We start from the raw sequence: 22,216 nt of genomic DNA on the forward strand, positions 1-22,216 counted from the left end.
TCTTAATTTCGTTTTTTCCACATACCCACCTTAATTTAAAATTTATCTTAATTTATTTTGTTTAAAAATACTCGTTTTTATTGGTGGGTTGGTCTATTTATAGGCTAAATGAGCCTATGTCTAGAGTGCTGAGATTTTACAATGTTACAGAGGGCTTATTTTATTTCTTTATTCCAACTTCAAGTGGTCTAGTCTAGGGCTGTAGGTATCGAATATTATTCTACCAAAAATTTTAGTATTTAGTATTCTACCAAAAATTTTATTGTAAAAGTTTATTGTAATTATTGATCAGAAAGTGAATGAAATACCTGTAAACTATGTGTATTGTTCCCATGTAGCATTTGTCCCGTGATTTTTAGAGTCCTGGTAAGAAACAATGGCAGGAATTATTGGTTCAGCTTAGGGTGACAATCTACCATGTATTAATTGAGCGTGGGGGTTTCAGGGGCAACGTGGCCGAGTTGCTGCTGTTTATTTCCTGTATAATGTGAACAAATTAATAACATCAAAGTAGATTTATTAAGTAGAACATTATGCCAATATGTTTCAGTCTCTGTATATTTAAGGGAACATGTGTAAAGCATTTTCTGTGAGTTTGTCCCTCCATATGTGGTTATGGTGCTGGCCACCAGTATAAATGTGAATGTCTTTGTAATAGAAGATAGTCTGTGTTTGTTTCAGCAGTGGAGAGTGTGGCCTGAGGGATGTAGGTATTTTATTCACTCTCTGATCAATAATTACAATAAACTGTTGTATCACCTAGGTGTGTGTTTGTGCTTATTAACGTCCATGTTGAACGTGTGGTCCCTCCGAGACTGTCACAGTCTCTTAAAATGACCAACTAAGTTTCCTTTTTTAGAAAAAAAAATATTTGTTATTTTTTTAATGCATAGAATGCAATGCATACATAAAAAAAAACAATTTAATTATTACCCATTGTTTCTCTGTCTGTACTTGTACTGTGAACAATGACAAGAAAGTTGACAGATGAATTAAGTGCATTTAAGTGCCATTCAGTTAGGGTTTTAAATAAAGCATTTTCTGAGATGCACATTAAACATTAAACACATAAAACATTAATTTAATTTACCTTATAATATCGAAAATTAACTTAACTTTTTGGTAAACAAAGGGGATTTACTATAAAAATAAAACATGGAAGAAATGTTGTGTGATTAAACCTTAAAAAAAATAATGTTTGATTTTTTTTTTCTTTTTTTTTTTTTGGTAGGCTATGTACATTCTGCTGAACAGTAGCATTTAACCGGACTTTTATTTTGACGGGTTGACGTACCTTTACAGTTCTGTGTATGTGATGTGACGCTAGTTTTACTCAAATCAAACGGTCAAATGCTCATGAAGTGACAGTCAGAGCAGTTCTGGAGATGTTTCTCATGTGTTCACGTCCTTATTAGTGAGACAGCAGACACTGAAATCACTGGAGCGTCACGCACTTCCGTGTGTGTGATAAAGGAAGATGCGCTTGTGCTCCATTCATTAACAGAGAGAAACTGAACATGCAGGATTCATATTTAAATAGACTGTTCCGGCTTAATATTTACAGATATTAGTCCATATCGTAGTTTGATGTAAGTGCAATGACTTATTTTTGATTAATTCATTCAAAATTTGGCAAATTCCGTGCCATTCCGCGTTTAACTGTAAATTTAGTTTTTATGACTGGTTTTCTGCATCGTAGATCATAGGGCCCTAGTTGTGGTATGCCAGCTCTTTCTTGCAATGGACACACGCCACAACGTTCTCTTTACATTTGCCCGCGCCCTCAAATCAAAACACTGCTGGACCTCTTGCAGTTTGCGATTTCAGATGCAGCGCTTGTGTCTCCTTCCACTTTGTGGGTGACGTAAACTTGTTGCATCACATTAAAAGAATCATTGAGAAAGAACCTGACGTGAGATCTAAAATAAATTAAAAGAGGCTTTGAGGCAGAGGAATTTGCCTCGATCATTTTTTGTAATCGAGTTACTCGAGGAATCGTTTCAGCGATAGTCTAGTCTAGTTATGAATAAATTATGTTAAAAAAATGTATAACTTATAAATTCTTGACACAAGGAAAAAGAGCTGTGTGTGTGTGCACATTTGAATAATGCTGGGCTGTAAACGGGTTCGGGCTTTTAAAAAGTTGTCAATCAAAATGTACTTGTCTTAAAATATTCAAAAGATTGCTATTCTGGGTGTTTGTTCACGGTGTGTGTGTGTTCCCTACTCACTGCTGTATGTGTGAACTTGGATGGGTTAAATGCAGAACAACAGTTCCGAGTATGGGTTACCATACTTGGCAAAGGTTAAGACTTTTACTTTCATTTTAAAGCAGAGAGCTGCGTCTCAGACAGATGAATACCAAATTGAGTTCTCAACTGAACAAACAAAGGTAAGGGTCCACTGAACGACATGTCATGGAGCACATTTGGTCCAATGAAGCTATAACGTTGTAATATTGATGATAATTCCTTTGTTTACGTTTCAGTCCTTCAGGGACAGTAATGTTTGTGTCCGTTATGGAATAACTCACGCTCAGAAAACTGTGTCTTGGTAGTAAAAACAGCATGGCTTTGTAGGGTACAGTTTTTAGATCCACTAAAACATAGTCTCAGAAAAATGGTTATGGGAATCTTATTTTTCATGGTATTGTCATGGTATCTTCTTCAGATTTGAAATAGAAACTCAAGAGACACGTGACCTTTAACCCATTACTTTTCTAGATTGCTCCAGGACTGATTTAATGTATTTTTATATCAAATTTAAAAATAAATCAGTGTAGTACAATTTTTTCAAGGCACTTCAGTGTCTATACCTTTCCAAATTTTTGAGCATTATCAACTCTGGTTGATAAAAAGTAAAACCTAGAGGGTCTTCATTCCAAAGACACCCAAATTATGTGTGTAACACACTGAACTAAGGAACTGTTGCCATTTTAAGTTAGGTAGGGCACTTTCAGCTGTGAGTCCCATAATGGGGGATCTGGTTAACAGGTTAAAAATTCAATCAGAAAAAGACGCAAAAGAGCATAATTAACTTACTACACAGAGCCGTAGTTCACTGACAAGCTACACAATATCACATCATAATCATAGATAAATTGTATTTGGTTTACGAACACGATATTGCATGTGCCACTCGAACAATATACTCACCCTAATAACTTTTCCAGCACATCTGTGACTTCACATTCAGGGCTGAGGAACGGACTGGTGTCATGCTGTCTTGTCTCTGTTTCCCTGGGTGTCCATTAGTGGGCTCACTTCCCCTTAGGCACTTCACCCTAGGCACTAGAATTCCACTAGTCTTGTCATGTCATCACAGTAATTGCACTCCTGCTAATTGCACCAGGCGCATTCACTTTATTGCCATTAGCCTCCCTATAAAAACCAGTCTTTTCCTGTTGTTTGGATGGAGTCCTTACCTTTCGTGTTTCCAGCCTTCTCGTATCCCGAGATTCTTCATTGTCTTCTCGTCCTCCGAGTTCCCATTCCTTTCCCTTTCCTGTTCCCTCTTTTGTTTAATTGTTTTGGACTGATTGTTTGGTTTTGACCTTGGCTTGTTTTTTGACCACGATTTGGATTACCCCTCAATAAAGAACATCTGCGATTGGATCTACTCTCTCCTGTGTCTCAATGGTCGCGATCGTTACAGAAAGACTCCATCTTTAAGATCCAGCAGTATGTTCTTTGATGCTTCCTCCCCAGCCACTGAGCAGGATAGAAGAAATGGTTTTGAGGGTACTCGCCTGGTCGTGTTTCGTGGGACCAGGGGAGGTCGCTCAGGAGTGAGTGGTCGAGAGAAGGTCCGGCATCACTCTCCACTATGGCCCCCTGTCGACCCTGGGTTCGGATGGGAGCCGCCGTCTCACCATTGTGGACGGAGAGGGGAAAGGAGGCGCAAGTCTGCTGAGCCAGCGCCGCTGCACAAGATGGCTGCCAGCCCAGCGCCACTGCGCAAAATGGCCTCCGACCCAGCGCCATTGCACAGGATGGCCGCCAACCAAGCACCACGAGGCAAGATGGAAGCCAGCCCAGCACCACAGCACAAGATTGCCGCCAGCCCAGTGCCACGAGGCAAGATGATGGATGCAAGCCCAGTGCCACTGCACAGAATGGCTGCCGGCCCAGCACCACTGCCCATGATGGCCGCAGGTCCAGCGACACTGCACAATTTGGCCGTCAGCCCAGTGCCACGAGGCAAGATGGACGCCAGCACAGCGCCACAGCACAAAGTGGTCACCAGCCCAGCGCCACGCTGCAAGATGGCCGCCAGCCCAGCGCCAATGCCCAAGATGTCCGCTGAAACATTTTTGGATTATTTCTCCATGCTATCCAAAATCCTAGAGATTCCCAGGAGTGTTCACATCACGTCTGCTGATCCAGAGACTGTTTACGTCACGTCTACTGAGCCAGCACAGCAGTACAAGATGGCCACCAACCCAGCGCCACTGCACAAGGTGGCCGCCGGCCCGGAGCCACTGCAGAGGATGGCAGCTACAGTGGGCTTTCCAGAGTTGAGTCAGGTTCCAGTTGACCCTCCAGAGTCGAGTCAGGTTCCAGTTGACCCTCCAGAGTCGGGTCAGGTTCCAGTTGACCCTCCAGAGTCGAGTCAGGTTCCAGTTGACCCTCCAGAGTCAAGTCAGATTCCTGTTGACCCTCCAGAGTCGAGTCAGGTGCCCGTTGACTTTCCAGAGTTGAGTCAGGTTCCGGTTGACCCTCCAGAGTCGAGTCAGGTGCTCGAGGACCCTCCAGAGTCGAGTCAGGTACTCATGGACCCTCCAGAGTCAGGGTTAGTCACCGTTGACCTTCCAGAGTCAGGGTTAGTCACCGTTGACCTTCCAGAGTCAGGGCTAGTCACCGTTGACCTTCCAGAGTCAGGACTAGTCACCATTGACCCTCCAGAGTCGAGTCAGATTCCAGTTGACCCTCCAGAAGTCAAGTCAGGTTCCAGTTGACCTTCCGGAGTCAAGTCAGATTCCTGTTGACCCTCCAGAGACCTGCCAAGAGGGCATTGCAATAGTCCAGCCTGGACAGAACAAGAACTTGAACAAGGAGTTGTGCAGCCTGATCCGAAAGAAAGGGCTTGATCTTCTTGATGTTGAATAAAGAAAATCTGCAGGATCTGACAGTTTTAGCAATGTGGTCTGAGAAAGTCAGCTGATCATCAATCATAACTCCAAGGCTTCTAGCTGTTTTTGAAGGAGTTATGGTTGATATGCCTAACTTGATGGTGAAATTGTGATGGAACGATGGGTTTGCTGGAATCACAAGCAGTTCTGTCTTGGCAAGGTTGAGTTGAAGGTGATGGTCCATCATCCAGGAAGAAATGTCTGTTAGACAAGCTGAGATGCGAATAGCTACCATCGGATCATCAGGATGGAATGAGAGGTAGAGCTGAGTGTCATCAACATAATAGTGGTATGAAAAGCCATGTTTCTGAATGACAGAACCTAATGATGCCATGTAGACAGAGAAGAGAAGTGGTCCAAGAACTGAGCCCTGAGGCACCCCAGTAGTTAGATGTTGAGACTTGGACACCTCACCTCTCCAAGATACTTTGAAGGACCTATCTGATAGGTAAGACCCAAACCATTGAAATGTGGTTCCTGAGATGCCATTTGCCAGTAGGGTTGATAGGAGGATCTGGTGGTTAACCGTATCAAAAGCAGCGGACATATCAAGCAGGATAAGTACTGAAGATTTGGATTCTGCTCTTGCCAGTCTTAGAGATTCAATAACTGAGAGCAAGGCCGTCTCAGTTGAATGTCCACTTCTGAAGCCAGATTGGTTGCTGTCAAGGAGATTGTTGTGTGTGAGAAATGTAGATACTTGTTTGAACACAGCTCGTTCAAGTGTTTTTGCCATAAAAGGAAGAAGGGAAACTGATAGCGAATGCACTGGGCATGAATATTTGCAATATTAAAAATATTGAAATCAAATATTGATAGGATCCTAGCATGATTTACTGAATCTGCTGTTCAAAGAATTTTGTGACAAACTGATAAATTATGAATTGAGAATAAAGAGATGAGAATTATTACTATTTTGCTTGTAATAGGATCTTATAGAATTCTATATAACAAACGGAATGTTTGTTATAAGTATTTTTTGAGTAAAAGTACAGCACTGTTGCTACAATAAGCTAATGTGTTAGCGATCAGGAGCTGTGACCATAACGTATCATACAAACAAACAGCATGACTGGAAGATTTAATGACTTTAAAACACTAGCATGTTCCATCTCTCCAGCACACAGCTTTTTTGTTTTAATCATCACATTTATGAATTACTGTATTAGTATTGTTATCGTTGGTGCAGCGATGGAACATGCAGCATCGTCCATGAACAAAGACTGACAGATTAATACGCATGAATTAAGTCGTAACGTTACTTGACAGAAGTCCTGACAAAAGATATTGGAGGCATCTAGCGTCGAATCGGAGCTCATTTTTAACTCAGAGATGAGATCCTGAAATTTATGTCTGAGGGCCACAACCTCAGTCAAGCTGTCCTCCACATTCGCCATCTTCGCTGCATTCACCCCAGTCCAAATATCTCAAACTAATGAAACAAATATTCATGCCCAGTGCATTCGCTATTTGATGGTTACCATTCAACGTCAGCACAACCTAATCAATATTGAAAAGGAAATCTGAATCGTAGCAACATTACCAAGCAATGTCTACAAGACATATTTAATATTTATGACTGTGAAGCAGTCTCCATAGTAACTGCTATGAAGTTCATCAATCTTTCGTCACAGTAGTATTCAAAATTTCGCTCCGCACACTGTCCCAGCAATGGCGCAGGTGGTAGGGGGGCTAGCCTCTACCAATCCTACTCTCTCTCTCTCTCTCTCTCTCTCTTTCTCTCTCTCTCACACACACACACACACACATGCACGCACACAGAAACGGGCGCAGTCGTGTAAAAGAAACAATTTAAAAGAGAAAAAAAAAACATTGAGAAAGTATTGTTTTTGCTAAGTGTATTCCTCTTATTAAGATTTAAGTGGATTTATTGACGGTAAAAAAAAAAGAACAAAACTTTGTTTTTTGTTTTTACATTGTTAACATTAAATTACAGAGCCACACACATCCTACACACATTTACAATTTTGATTAGAATAATGAAAAGAAAAAAAAAATACACAATGACTTGGTTTCTTATGTGTTGATGCTATTGTGTGTTTGGGGGTCCTGTTGCACTGTTTTTTTTTATCATGACTGAACATCACAAACCAGGTCTGCATTGGCTGAGTTTCTCTCAGCATGTGTGGGAGTTTGTTCCAGTATGGCATCAGGCTGAAGTCTTTTTCATGGGTTTTGATTAAAATGTTCCTCACACTGAGAGAGAGAGAGAGAGATAAAAAAAAAGTTTTTAAAAGTATTTACTGAAACTTTTTCTTCCAAAATGGTTCTTCAATGACTTCAAAGTATAAATCCATTTGAAACCTTTATTTGTAAGTGTGAAGTAATTTCAGTCTTCATCTATATATACGGATAAAGCAAAAAAATTGAGAAAAAAAATGAAACACAAAAACTGTCACAAGCAATAATAGATTTTATTTAAGTTGTGGATTTGAACAATCTTACAACAGCAAGATGACAAGTGATAATTGACAATAATTGCAATTACCAGTAAAGGAGGGCTCAAACTAACATCAAGCGCAGTGATTATGCTTTTTTGCATTTTTTTATGAAAAAAACATTATAATAAATACAATAATGATGGCAAACTTTTGGAAAAGAAGTGGTGTAAAACAACACTCAGCTTTGAAAATGTTTTGAAGAAATTTGCATGGTAGAAAAGTAAATATGCACAACAAACAAAATTCTAATAATTGGCATAAAATGACAGGTAGATGGGAACATAACTAGTTTTAGGCAGACACAAGCAAATCTTGAATGCTTCAATATTTTTTAAGACTTATGATAGTAACAGGTGCTGCAGTGGCAGTCTGTGTGGTTCACTAGTTTGACATCATCGACAAGCACCTACAAACAAATACAATATTTGTTAAGCCTATATATAACATAATGAAACAATATTATATAGAATTGCACATTTTACCCGTTTAACTTCTTTGGCTACACAGCATGTAGCTTCTGATGTGATGTTTTTTGGAACAAGCATGGTTTTCTTGGACCTCAGGGGCGTAGGGTAAGCCCTAGAAAAACAGCATCCCATACACTGATAGACAGGAGCCCCAGGTTTTGAGAAAATGTTGTTCTCTTTGAGTTTGCACTCCTCACATCCAACTTGCATAAAATAAAATAAAAATAATAGTAAAGGAAAAGGTCCCATATGAAGTATCAAAATATAATCACTGGTTATTATTAACTTACAGTTATTCATGTAATTTCTTGGATACAGTTGACCAAGATGAATAAGCATTAAAAACAATAAAATACTTGCTCCAGCATATCTTGTCCAAAACATGGTTGCTATAATAGAAGAAAGGAAAAAAAACAAACAAACAAAAAAAAAAAACACTAAAATAGAATATACTTTACAGAACTGGACTCATATTTTCAAAATTCAATAAATACATTCATGGATAATTCTTCTCAGAATTTCCCATTTGTACATTTTAAATGTACTCTTTGAGCTCACAAATATTTATTTTGAAAAATTACCTTTGTTCTTGACTTCCTGCAAGATGTGATCAATCCCTCTGCTCAGAAATAGGTATAGTTACCTTTTATACCTTGCTTATGTCTGCCCCGTTTTGTGTGTGTGCTTGTGTGTGTGAACGCATGACCAAGTCTGTGACTGTTCCCTTGCTGACCTAGTAATCCATTAGGCAAATGAAGAAAAGAACTGAACGTACTGTGGTTTCAATAAACAATATTTTATCTTTGAGATCTCTGACTTGCATCGTTCACATTGTTGATAAAAAAAAAAAAAAAAACTTGTACAGAAAACATTTGTTTATTTTGTTTTGGTTTTTTTATTCAAGCATTCAGATTGTTAGTTAAGCATAAATGGTTTACTAACACATAAATTAACCTGTAATTAACGCTGTCATTAATCTCTTCTATAATCACACAGTATCAAGTATCAAGGTTGAATGTTTGCTCTGCTTTCACTATCTCTCAATCTTTCCATTTGCAAATCCACAAGACCTTGGATTGGATTGTGTCGTCTGATACAAAGGTAATTAGATATTTTCAGTGCCAGATGGAGAGGAGTATGTCACATAAATAACAAACTGAGATTGTAGGAATTGACAATGACAACATACAGACATATTCTCAAAAAACGCTATTTTATGCTACCGTATTTTCAACACTGCAGTTTATTTTGAGCCTTTGGACTAGATTTTGCATTACTTTGTAAATTTATTGTGCTGCATCCTTTTACAGCTTTTTCAAACTGCTTGAAAAAGCTGTAAACTAATTCCACATTCCACAAGCGAAGGTTGAAGGTTAAGGTTGTACCAGTGGGCCCTGTTTGAAATTGTCTAATTTATATGTTCGTTAATTTTTATTTATTTGTGCTATTTACACAATGACCTGCCCTCCCGCTCTCCTATCCGTACTTGTATTACTCCCAACGTCGAGCTCCAAATTAATGGCTAAGTGGCAGGGACCGTTTGAGGTTGCACGACAGGTCTGAGATCTCGATTATGAGGTAATACGGTCCGATATGAACTGGTTCCGTCAGATCTACCACCTCAATCTCCTAAAAAAATGGAATGATGTGGAACCGTGATTGGCGGAGAGGATGATCTCGGGCCAGAGGCGAATATCAAACCACAATCCCTTGCCCTGGCTCCAGGTGGAGATCACCTTTTGGCGTCCCAACTCACTGAATTAACGAAATTGCAGGCAGAGTTCGCCGACGTCTTCGCGCCCCTACCGGGCCGTACTAACCTGATTCAGCACCATATCGAGACCGAGCCGGGCGTGGTAGTTCGCAGCCGGCCGTATCGTTTACCTGAGCACAAGAAAAAAGTAGTTCAGGCTGAATTAGGTGCTATGCTTGACATGGGGGTAATAGAAGAATCTAATAGTAGCTATTGGCAGATCCCTTTGTCTCCATTGTCCAGAGAAAAGACAGCTTTCACAACGCCGTTTGGATTGCACCAATTTGTTACCCTTCCGTTTGGCTTGTTCGGGGCCCCAGCTACCTTTCAGCGCCTCATGGATAGGATTCTGTGGCCCCATGCTGCGTATGCAGCTGCCTACCTAGATGATATCATTATATTTAGTAATGATTGGTAGCGGCATATGCAGCATCTGAGGGCTGTCCTGAGGTCGCTGAGGGGAGCGGGGCTCACGGCCAACCCAAAGAAGTGTGCGATTGGGCGTGTGGAAGTAAGGTATCTGGGCTTCCACTTGGGGCATGGGCAGGTGCATCCCCAAATTGATAAGACAGCCGCTATTGCGACCTGCCCACATCCCAAGACCAAAAAGGAGGTAAGGCAGTTCTTGGGGCTGGCGGGATATTATAGACGGTTTATTCCTAATTATTCGGACCTCACCAGCCCTTTGACTGACCTTACTAAAAAGGAGGTGCCAGATACGGTCCAGTGGACGGAGCCGTGTCAGCAGGCCTTTATTCAGGTCAAGGCTGCTCTGTGTGGCGGGCCGTTGTTACACTCTCCTGATTTTTCTCTCCCTTTTCTGTTGCAGACAGATGCGTCGGACAGGGGGCTGGGGGCAGTCCTGTCCCAGGAGATAGAGGGGGAGGAACAGCCGGTGCTGTACATTAGCCGGAAGCTCTCAAAGAGAGAGGCTAAGTACAGCACCATCGAGAAAGAGTGCCTTGCCATCAGATGGGCCGTCCTCACCCTCTGCTATTATCTCCTGAGATGGGAGTTCACCCTCTGTTCGGACCACGCTCCGCTGCAGTGGCTCCACCGCATGAAGGATACCAACAAGCGGATCACTCGTTGGTATCTAGCTCTTCAGTCTTTTAAGTTCAAGGTGATCCACAGGCCGGGTGTTCAGATGGTGGTGGCCGACTACCTCTCCGGGGGGGGGGGGGGGCATTGGCATAGAGAGAGTATAAAACTCCAGGAGAGATGGAAGCAAGCGAGAGAGAGACGGACTGCTGACCCGAGCCGGAAAGAGTGAAACGAAAGCACTTTTGAAGTGTCAGAATAAGAGTCACCGTTTGGGTGTTTGCAACCTTTTAGTTATTTTTGTTTAATAAACCTGTCAGCAGTCCAGCCGAACCCTTTGTCCTCTTCCTTCCATCCCACGAACTTTGATACATACACACACACACACACACAACACACACACACACACACACACACACACACACACACACACACACACACACATATATATATATATATATATATATATATATACACACATACATATATGTGTATACTGTATATACATAGCACAATAATGTGTTGTTTACTTGCAGCACACAAGCTTCTAGTGGGCACATAACTCTGAAGTAAAGCATTTAGATAAAAGGGTGCAGAGACAGTGGTGGTTTTGTAGGCAAACATCAATGTCTTGAATTGCGAGCAGCTACTGGTAGCCAGTGCAAATTGATAAACAAAGGTGTGACTAGCATTTTTTTGACACATTAAAAATTAATCTTACAGCTGCATTTTGGATTAATTGTTGAGGTTTGATAAAAGTGGATGGAAGACCTGCCAAGAGATAATTGCAATAGTCCAGGCTGGTTAAAACAAGAGCTTGAACAAGGAGTTGTATTGCATGTTCTGAAAGAAAGGGCCTGATCTTCCTAATGTTGTATAAAGCAAATCTGCAAGACCAAAACTGGATGGAACAAGAGCTTGAACAAGCAGTTGTGTTGCATGTTCTGAAAGAAAGGGCCTGATATTCCTAATGTTGTATAAAGCAAATCTGCAGGACCAAATAGAACAAGAGCTTAAACAAGGAGTTGTGTTGCATATTCTGAAAGAAACGGCCTGATCTTCTTAAAGTTGTGTAAAGCAAATCTGCAGTACCAGGCAGTTTTAGCAATGTGGTCTGAGAAATTCAGCTTATTAATCCCAACTCCAAGGTTTCAAGCTGTTTTTAGGAGTTGTGGTTGATGAGCCTAACTTGGTGAAATTTTAATAAAGTGATTAGTTTGTTGAAACTACAACCAGTTTAAGTTGAAGGTGATGGTCTGTCATCCAACTAGAAAAGTCTTAAGCGTCATCGCGACAGCTTCTCTCCTTGCCAAGCCACACGTAACGCCAATAGACCGTGCAGGCTCCGAGCTCGCCTCGCTCGACACAACGATCGTGCCGCCCGAGACTGAGCTCTCCTCGAGCGCTGGATTGCACCAGAAGGAATCCAACCAGCCTGGGCAGAACCCTAGTTCTCATCGCAGCAAGCCTCTCTCACTTCCCACCGCGGCTCAGCCTTTCACTCCGGCGTTTCCCCTAGCGGTGCAGACCTCGCAACGTTAACCAATACATTTTCAGGAGAATACGCTAAAAGCAGTTTCTTCTTCTTCATTGGATTTTTACGGCAGTTGGCATCCAAAGTGTTACATCTAAAAGCAAGTTCGCGGCTAAAGTTTGTTAAACGACGTCATGACGCAGTTCCGTCTTCTTCTACTAGTGTTATGGTTGTTTTGGCAAACCAGCGTAAAGATGCATTACCACCACCTGCTGATCTGGAGTGTGGATTGCGCATAGATTTGGACTACAGATACAAACGTGATTCCGTCGGATGATGATGCCACTTTTAACCACGAAGCCAAGGCATTACATTCGCCTTACCGCGCATGTTTAAACCTCACTGAAATGATACAGAAATAAGTTCCATGATATATATAAAAAAAAAATAATACAAAAAATGCCTGTAAGTCGCTGGATAAAAGCGCCTGCTAAATGCTTAATTTAATTTAAAATTTTCATTTCCATGCAAGTTTTCTGGTAGGACCAAATCATTTAGGCACTTATTTCACTATTCAATGGGGTGATCACTCAAAATTCATCTAAAACGCATCTGCTCTCGTGTTTTGACGCAGGATAGCAAGTGTGAGTAACATTACTGTCACCTTTTTAATGAGCGTAATACGAAAAAACTGGCAAGTAAATATGTTTAGAAACCACTTGGAAGTGAATACCACATAACTGCTATTAACCCATTTGCTTGCAAGCATCGTCAACGGCCCCAGTTTATTATCGTTTCACTTTCACAGCACGTTAAACATCACTCTCTTACCTGATCTGGATAAACCGTGCATCAATCGAAAGTCTAAAGACTTTGGCTTCGATATTTGTCCAATATTTCGATAAAACATCATTTCAGTGACAGTTATTTAGTAATTTATGTCAGGAAAACGATTCCTATTCCTGAACGGTAAACGTTGAAGTGTTAGCTCATGGACAAATGTTGATCATGTATCTAGTCAGAAAGAATCATGAGCAGAAACATTTGTATTTTGGGTATGTAATTTCTGTCTCCATGCCAAAAATGGGGGGTGACTGGTAAGGCGTTAACGTTACTGCTATAATCATGTCTTTCGGTACAACGTCTTACAAGACTAAACATGCTCCATCGTTTCCAAAAGCCTCTGTTTCCACAGTCCATATTACAACGTGAAAACAGCGTTCCAAATGTATCCGCTCTGGAGACCGTCTAAAGAGCCCGGAGGCCAAATGAGAGGAAAGATGCTTTTCCAACAGGAACATAATAATGTGAACAAGGCTTGAGGAATTGTCAAATCAGGCGACCAATTGCTAAGCTGGTAACACAGTAAGCTACCCATTCATTTTTAGCTTGCCCCATTAAATGTTACTAACCCTTTTTACTCTCCCCACAGCCAACATCTACAGCATTCCCATATCTCCCCACTGCCGCAGCAGTGTCTGCTCCCGCAGGAGCCTGTACCTCCTCACTGCCGCAGCAGTTTCTGCTCCCGCAGGAGCCTTCCTGTATCTCCCCACTGCTACAGCAGTGTCTGCTCTTGCAGGAGCCTTTCCTATACCTCGTCACTGCCGCCCGCAGCAGTGTCTGCTCCCGCAGGAGCCTTTCCTATACCTCGTTACTGCCGCAGCAGTGTCTGCTCCCGCAGGAGCCTTTCTCGTATCTCCCCACTGCCGCAGCAGCATCTGTTCACATGCAAAAAAATAAAATAAAAATAAACATAACACACATCACCTCCGCTTAAAGATATGCCATGCATCCTAGGTTGCGGTGATAGCATCATGAATCGACGATAGCCAAGACGATATTAGGCTCATTCTCCAACCAACGTTTTTATTATAATTATTAGGCGGCCTACACTCTTAGAAGAAAAGGTTCAAAAATGAACCTTTTGAGGTTTCTGGAGATTGCAACTGTGGGGGAACCTAAAAGGTTCATTTTTGAACCTTTTTGAAAAGGTTCTAATTGGAACCTTCACTTAAAGGTGCATTAATGACCCTTATCAGTTCCTTTATGAACCCTTTTCTAGATAGCAATAACATTATTGTTATTATTATTATTATTATTATTATTATTATTGTTAGACATTACTATTCACTATAAACACAGAACACCATGATTGTCCATAAACTGTTTAATTCATAAATTTGTATTACAAACAAACCAATAAACACAAATAAATAAACATTCATCCATAAATATGTATTACAAACAAACTAACAAACACATACATAAACAACAATAAATATCATGCATTTATATAAATACACATTAATTTAATAAAACAAATAATAATAATTGGCCATTGTGGGTGGCATATTGGTTTTGGCATTATGATACATTAAACTTTTTTCAGTAAAAGTCAGGGTGTCTCTCAACTTTGAAGCATATTCAATCTTGAAGTTGAAGTGTAGAGCTGTGTTCACATCGTCTACTTCACAGACCTCCTCGGCTCCTCCTCCACTGCCATCATTATTTCTTAAGACTCCACATCCAAGGCATGTCCCTTTATAAACAGCACAGTGTTGGGTGTATCTGGTTCCCAAACAAGGAGAAAATAATGTTATACTATAACAATATTTAGTAGTTAACGTGAAATTAATTATATATAGAGAGAGAGAGAGCTCCATAGAATAATTCCATTCTAAAGACAAATGTTTAGAAGAAATTATATTCCTTCTTAGAGAAAAATTATATATGTGAGGATTTCCAGTCAGGATTTAGACCGTATCATAGTAGTGAGACTGCTCTCCTTAGAGTTACAAACGATCTGCTCTTATCATCTGATCGCGGGTGTATCTCTCTATTAGTTTTATTGGATCTTAGTGCTGCGTTTGACACAATTGACCACAGCATTCTTTTGCATAGACTTGAACACTTTGTTGGCATCAGAGGAAGTGCATTAGCATGGTTTAAATCGTACTTATATGACCGCCATCACTTCGTAGCAGTGAATGAAGATGTATCATATCGATCACAAGTGCAGTATGGAATACCTCAAGGCTCAGTACTAGGGCCGCTACTCTTCACGCTTTATATGTTACCCTTGGGAGATATCATCAGGAAACATGGTGTTAGCTTTCACTGTTATGCTGATGATACTCAGCTCTATATTTCTTCGCGGCCCGGTGAAAAACACCAATTTGAAAAACTAATGGAATGCATAGTCGATATAAAACATTGGATGACGAGTAATTTCTTACTGCTAAATTCAGAAAAAACAGAGGTGTTAATTATAGGACCTAAAAACTCTGCTTGTAATAACCTAGAACACTGTCTAAGACTTGATGGTTGCTCTGTCAATTCTTCGTCATCAGTTAGGAACCTAGGTGTGCTATTTGATCGCAATCTTTCCTTAGAAAGTCACGTTTCTAGCATTTGTAAAACTGCATTTTTCCATCTAAAAAATATATCTAAATTACGGCCTATGCTCTCAATGTCAAATGCAGAAATGTTAATCCATGCATTTATGACTTCAAGGTTAGATTATTGTAATGCTTTATTGGGTGGTTGTTCTGCATGCTTAGTAAACAAACTACAGCTAGTCCAAAATGCGGCAGCAAGACTTCTTACTAGAACCAGGAAGTATGACCATATTAGCCCGGTCCTATCATCGCTGCACTGGCTCCCTATCAAACATTGTATAGATTTTAAAATATTACTTATTACTTATAAAGCCCTGAATGGTTTAGCACCTCAGTATCTGAATGAGCTCCTTTTACATTATACTTCTCTACGTCCGCTACGTTCTCAAAACTCAGGCAATTTGATAATACCTAGAATATCAAAATCAACTGCGGGCAGCAGGTCCTTTTCCTATTTGGCGCCTAAACTCTGGAATAACCTAACTAACATTGTTCGGGAGGCAGACACACTCTTGCAGTTTAAATCTAGATTAAAGACCCATCTCTTTAACCTGGCATACACATAACATACTAATATGTTACTAATATGTTATTTCACGGTTGCTTGGGCTGAACACATGGCTACAAAGATCTTGTAATATAAAAGGAGTAAATTTCATCGACAACTTCAGTCTTTTCTGGGGCCATAGACAATTGTTTAAACCGGATGGCCTTGTGGTGTATTTTGCCGGTTCTCCAAAGAATCGAACTCAGTCAGGGATTTCTCTCTCAGAAGAAAAGACTTTATTTTAAGCAAAACAAAGCCGAGAGCTCGTTGCAAGGAGATCTCTCGAAATGTTATTTCGTTTCTCCTTATATACACTATATGGGGCGGTTCCACATGGTAAAACTTTTCCTTTAGATTACACTTTACCTAAGTCCCTAGGGAGGGGAGGTCCTTAATGTATGTCTAACCATATGTTATTCATTAGCCCTGTACATTCCTGCACGTAAGCATATTCCTTTCTATCCATTTCCTATAGGATTATAATGGAAAAACAACTAGCAACAAAAATGGCTAGATTCACATTGATTATTCTGGATTGATTAAAATCTTATTAATAAAAATCTTCCACATATTCTCCCCTTTGAGACTTAATAAGTCTCACATTTGATTATTCTTATCCAGAGTGCTACTCCATAATCCAGTCATATTAGTTACACTACCTAGTGACTAAATAAGTCACATTGTATTATCACCAGTGACTAGATTATGAAATTCCACTCTGAGGGATTACTGGACCAAACATCTCTCTCCTAATTTAACATGGAGTGAGTAAAAGATCCAGTCTCCCTAACCCCTCTTTAATAGTAGACATTGTTAAAAACATGAATGTGCAATTGGTTCAGCATTTGCCTGATTATCACAGTTTTGTATAAAAGGCGTAAAAATACATACACATACAAATACAAATCACATCACACATTGAATATCACAAGATTATAAGAGTTGAACTTCAGCTTAGATACCTTATGTATCAATTTCCCATTATTTTGATATCTTTGAATTTAATTTGCTTAACTGTGGCTTTGACTAGTGACCTCAATATAGGAAGTATACAGTAAAATAGTAAATATCCTGTCATTAATGCCATTCCTAAAAACTTTCCCTATTTAATTGTAAACTATGCTCCACATGCTCCTAACTGTAAATCAAACCAGTCTTACATTTTATTATCTTTTCCAACATTTTCTTTATCACCATTCTTAGCCTTTTCAAGTTGATCAGTTCTTCATTAAATGCTCCCTTCTATAAATACAGCATTTTCCCCAAACATAACACATACTTTTCCTTCTTCAATTCACAAATCTTGAGCTTTTCTATTTTGCTCCTTTCATTCTATTTGTTGCATCAAATTGCTCTATTTTCCCTTCAAATCTTCCTACATCCAGATTTCCCTTCTCATAACCTTCAAATTCTTCATCTACCATTACTTAAAATTCTCTTTCCACCTTTTCTTTTCTATTTGTTGGCTCATATCTGCACCCAAGTATTTTGATCTCAGTAGCAGTCCCATCATTCTCTCATTCCATCTTCACCAGGGAGACTCTTTGCGAGTCGTTGCAATGGTCTTTCCCTCGTTGGCAAGGGTGGGTCATTACCAGCACGCCCTTCATCCCTCACTTCATGCTGTGTGGAGTTGTTGAAGCTGGTTGGGGTATTTTAAGGTTAGAGATGTGAACTCAGGTGTCACTCTGTAACCGTTTTGCTGATTAATGCCAGGCTCTCTTGAGATCATAACTGCACCCTCACTGGTTCTCTTTGATGGAGCGAAGCATTCCTTGGCCTTACTGGAACTGCTGTCACCTGTATATGGAAAACTTAAGAATTTTTTGTTAGTGTTATCAAGCATGTTAATTTGTTCATCTTTCCAGTCGTCCTTCTTGGTGTGACCTGTGGAAATGTAATGTGGGTTGAGGGCTGTCTTGGCCCCTTTTTGAGTTTTCACAATTCCTGTGCTGTCTTTACTATTTTTTAATTCCTTTCAATTTTATTCTCAACAATTTGCTTATTTAGTTATCTCTTTGTTTTGAAAACTGAGTTCCACTATATCACTGGATAAATTATCTAGGTCTATCTTGCTCGGTAGCATAGGCCTTTTGACCTGGAAAACACTCAACCCACTGCATTTATTTTAACAGTCAGAAAGATAATATTTCATCCTTTTGACACAATCAGCTCCATCATGATATGCTGAAAAGGAAGGTAAATGTTGGGTAGACAGAGCAAGCTTGCTTTGCTCTGCCTTCCCATGTTATACGCTGCGCATGTGTGGCACTGTTTTTATTTCTGCCACAACAAAGACCTTGGTACTGACCAGGAAACTTAACCAAATACATCCATGGTCATTATTTTACTGGGCATAAGTTTGCCCTGTGGGCCCACATTCAAATTTGTATACAGCTGTTTGGGCAAATTGATTGAATTGCCTCAGTGTCTCGTCAGACACTCTCTTTCATGCCATACAACACCATCATTCATACTTTTTCTTCACTCCCCCCCCCCTTTTTTTTTTTTTTTTGCCAAAAACTTTTCTTTTCTTTCTTTCCTTCCTTTTTTCAAAATCTCATAGATTAATTTGTTTAGAATATTAGGCCTAGGCATTGGGCATTTGAGAGAGCCAATTATCATTTCTCAAATGTCACGTGTTTGTCTAATTTAAAGTTTAGTCAAATACTTTTTTGTTATTGCTCATGAGCGACTCTGAGAAGAGGATTGGAGATCTCTGTAAATCTTGGATCCATGGCCATCAACATTTCCATTTTGTTATCCTCAGTGTTGACAGTATATTTTATTACGTGATTTTGGATCTTTGGAATATTTTTTTATTCAATATTATTTTATTCAGTTTTACCTTAGAAAATTACCTTTAAACAAAATGGAGTGACCAATATTTCTATATTCTCAACAATATATATTTTTCTATTGTTCATCAAGATACCCTTTTTCATTTTATTTATTTATTCTATTCTTTCCCAAAGAGCTCAGCATTGTTGTCAAGTATTCAGTTGTGCACTTTCCCCTAGTTGTTTAATGAAACTGTCTTACTATGCCAAATCCAGCTCCATGTTTATCTGATTGGTGAGTCAAGTACTCACTTCTGTCTGTCAAAATTAATTTTTCTTTAAGACATGAGGCTGGACTGGAACCTATTGAAAAGCAGATTGAGAGAGTTAGTTAAAACACAGAATTTAAGGAAGTGCTGTGAGACCAGTGAATAATCAAGATTAAAACATAGTAAATAAAATAATTAAATAAAATAATTTAAATTTGAAGCAGTCTCTATAGTGTTCATTGAATATGCAGCACCTGTGCACTTAAGGGATGGAAGTCCTTCTGATGACATCATCAGGCCTGGGCTGTTGTACTGGGTCGTCAGTCTGTGATGGCACTCAAAGACCTGATGTTGTGGCGTTCGGTCTCCGTTGTTTTTCTTCTTCTTCTCAGTCTGGCTTCTGGTTGCTTTCTGCCAGAGTTTTGCATTTCATAATGTTCTTTTCAACCTCAGGAAAAGTCTCAAGTGAAAGATTCACCTTTTCCTGCTTTAATTTCAGTCTTCTCCTTGCTGAAGTGTGTTCTTCTCTTTCAAGAGGGGAGGGGAACATCCGTCAGCCCCTCCCTCTTCTTCTCTCTGCAGCTGTGTTTGCTGCTTTGCCATTCCTCGACAGACTCCATTTCATTGCTTTCCTTTGTCAAGGCACTGTTCCGGAAGTCATCTGAAATTTGAACACTCAGAGACTGCATTAATCAAATGTACCTATGTAACTTCTGACCAAATTGTGTCTGAGCAGTCAGCTCTTTTTCTAATTTTCACTTTTCAACCTCTTCTTTCAGTGGTCCCTTAATAAAAACAAAATCATCTGGTTGAAAGTTCTCTTATTCTTTGTTAGTTAAGCAAGTTCTTCATTGCAGGAAAATAGCAAGCATTTTTCTTCTTTGCAAAATGCAGAAATCAGCTACCTTTATTATCTAAATATACTGCAATAAAATAAAATAAACCTTCCTTTTATAACAGTCAGACATGCATATGGTAAAATAAAGACTTCAATCATCATTTTTCTTCTAAATTTGCATACATGATTCAGAATAATCTGGTATTTGTGAATTTAATGTTTCCTAACCAACATAAAATAATTCCTATTATTGTAAATAAAATAATTAAATTTAATTCTTTAAGCAACTAGTTCCCTTCCTATTGTAAAATGCCTATAGCTTTTAAATCAAAATGTCTATTAACTTGGTCACCCAATCTTGCTTTCATTCCACATTGCACAAGTTATTTCTTTTATTTTTTACATTTACACAAGCCCAATCTCTGAAACTCTGTAATGGATTAACTTTCATACTGTCCCAGGGATAACAAGATACAGATTTTAGATGTCTTCACGTATTAAAAAAGTTTTAAGCACGTGCATCTTTTAAATTCATCTATTAATATAAGTTATTAAATAATAAATGCATATCTTATTTTAATTAATTTGTTATTATATCTATATTCCACCATATCTGCCATCTCTATATTAGTCCATTTCTTGGAACATTTGTATTTATTTTTCTCTAAAACAACTTTCTTCAGTTAACTTTATTGTTTTAGGGCTCCTGCATTCCTTTCTCAACACCAGTCTCTGTAACCTGATCACTCCCAAGTGATGGTCCAGGAGGGGAGAGCACCTCTTGCTCCACCCATGTAATACAACTTTACTGTGGAAACGTCCTCCTTTGTTCTCACTCCCACTACACTGGTCTCAGAAAATTTTCTCCCCTTTGCCCCAGACATCCTAAATGCAAAAATCTATTATAGATCTTGGTTCAAACTTTATTGATGCTATTTTCCTAACCTCATTCACACTTTCTGCACTCTTTATTGAGCCAGAGTGCTTATTCTTGCATACTTTTTCCCTTTATTTAAGGGATAATCACACATTAATTGTCCTTTTATTATCAAGGCTCATCATAAATTCATCCCTCTCAAGTGAATTCTAGCTGCGTCCAACTCAACCCAGCCACCCTGAAGTGACGGTCCAAGAATGGTGCGCAACTTTTACCCACCAATACGGAATTTACTTGTTCACACATTCATTCGTCCGGACACAGAGACATCCACACAACAAAACACAGCTCACCTAGAGCTCCTTAAGGGCCCACCTATTTCTGTCCTTCGAGAATTTCACTTATACATTCTCAAAGCGGTATCCGTGGGACTTTTCCTCGCGATTCCTTAATCTGCTTATCCGTTTATCACTGTCCTACCTAGGCCCAGCTATCCGATAAACACAGACACACAGCATGCCATGTCTTTCTGCCTACACCATATTTGTCTTAAATCGAGGTTGCCTTCCAAGGCCTTCCTATTAATAAGCCAAATATGTGCATGCAGTTATTTCTTCTGGAGTAAAACCCCTTTTTCAATTTAGATATCATATTATTTTTCTAAATTTGGAAGAGCAGATTTTAAGTGTCCTTACCACTCAGAACTGACCAGTCAACAACACACACTAATTATATAAGCAAAAATGCTTACCTTATTCTATGATGGCCACCACTGTGTGTGTGTTGCTCATCAGTCAGCTCAAAAGCAGTCGTCCACTCTGCTCCTTTCCAGTCCCTTTGTGGTCGCCAAATCTGTGGTGTATTTTGCCGGTTCTCCAAAGAATCGAACTCAGTCAGGGATTTCTCTCTCAGAAGAAAAGACTTTATTTTAAGCAAAACAAAGTCGAGAGCTCGTTGCAAGGAGATCTCTCGAAATGTTATTTTGTTTCTCCTTATATACACTATATGGGGCGGTTCCACATGGTAAAACTTTTCCTTTAGATTACACTTTACCTAAGTCCCTAGGGAGGGGAGGTCCTTAATGTATGTCTAACCATATGTTATTCATTAGCCCTGTACATTCCTGCACGTAAGCATATTCCTTTCTATCCATTTCCTATAGGATTATAATGGAAA

At 39.5% G+C, this 22,216-nt stretch overlaps 1 protein-coding gene across 1 annotated transcript; it reads right to left on the minus strand.

Annotated features, from left to right (window-relative positions):
• Positions 1 to 7,645: 7,645 nt before the first annotated feature.
• Positions 7,646 to 8,779, minus strand: LOC128031495 (glycoprotein hormones alpha chain 2). Its single transcript, XM_052619794.1, has 3 exons — positions 8,351 to 8,779; positions 8,076 to 8,263; positions 7,646 to 7,999 (listed from the first exon to the last, which is right to left on the minus strand). The coding sequence occupies exons 1-3, from the start codon at positions 8,442 to 8,444 to the stop codon at positions 7,925 to 7,927; spliced, it is 357 nt and encodes a 118-aa protein (XP_052475754.1). The 5' UTR covers positions 8,445 to 8,779; the 3' UTR covers positions 7,646 to 7,924.
• Positions 8,780 to 22,216: the final 13,437 nt, after the last annotated feature.

This window comes from Carassius gibelio, chromosome A17 (assembly GCF_023724105.1).
Source record: "Carassius gibelio isolate Cgi1373 ecotype wild population from Czech Republic chromosome A17, carGib1.2-hapl.c, whole genome shotgun sequence".
Taxonomy (NCBI): domain Eukaryota; kingdom Metazoa; phylum Chordata; class Actinopteri; order Cypriniformes; family Cyprinidae; genus Carassius; species Carassius gibelio.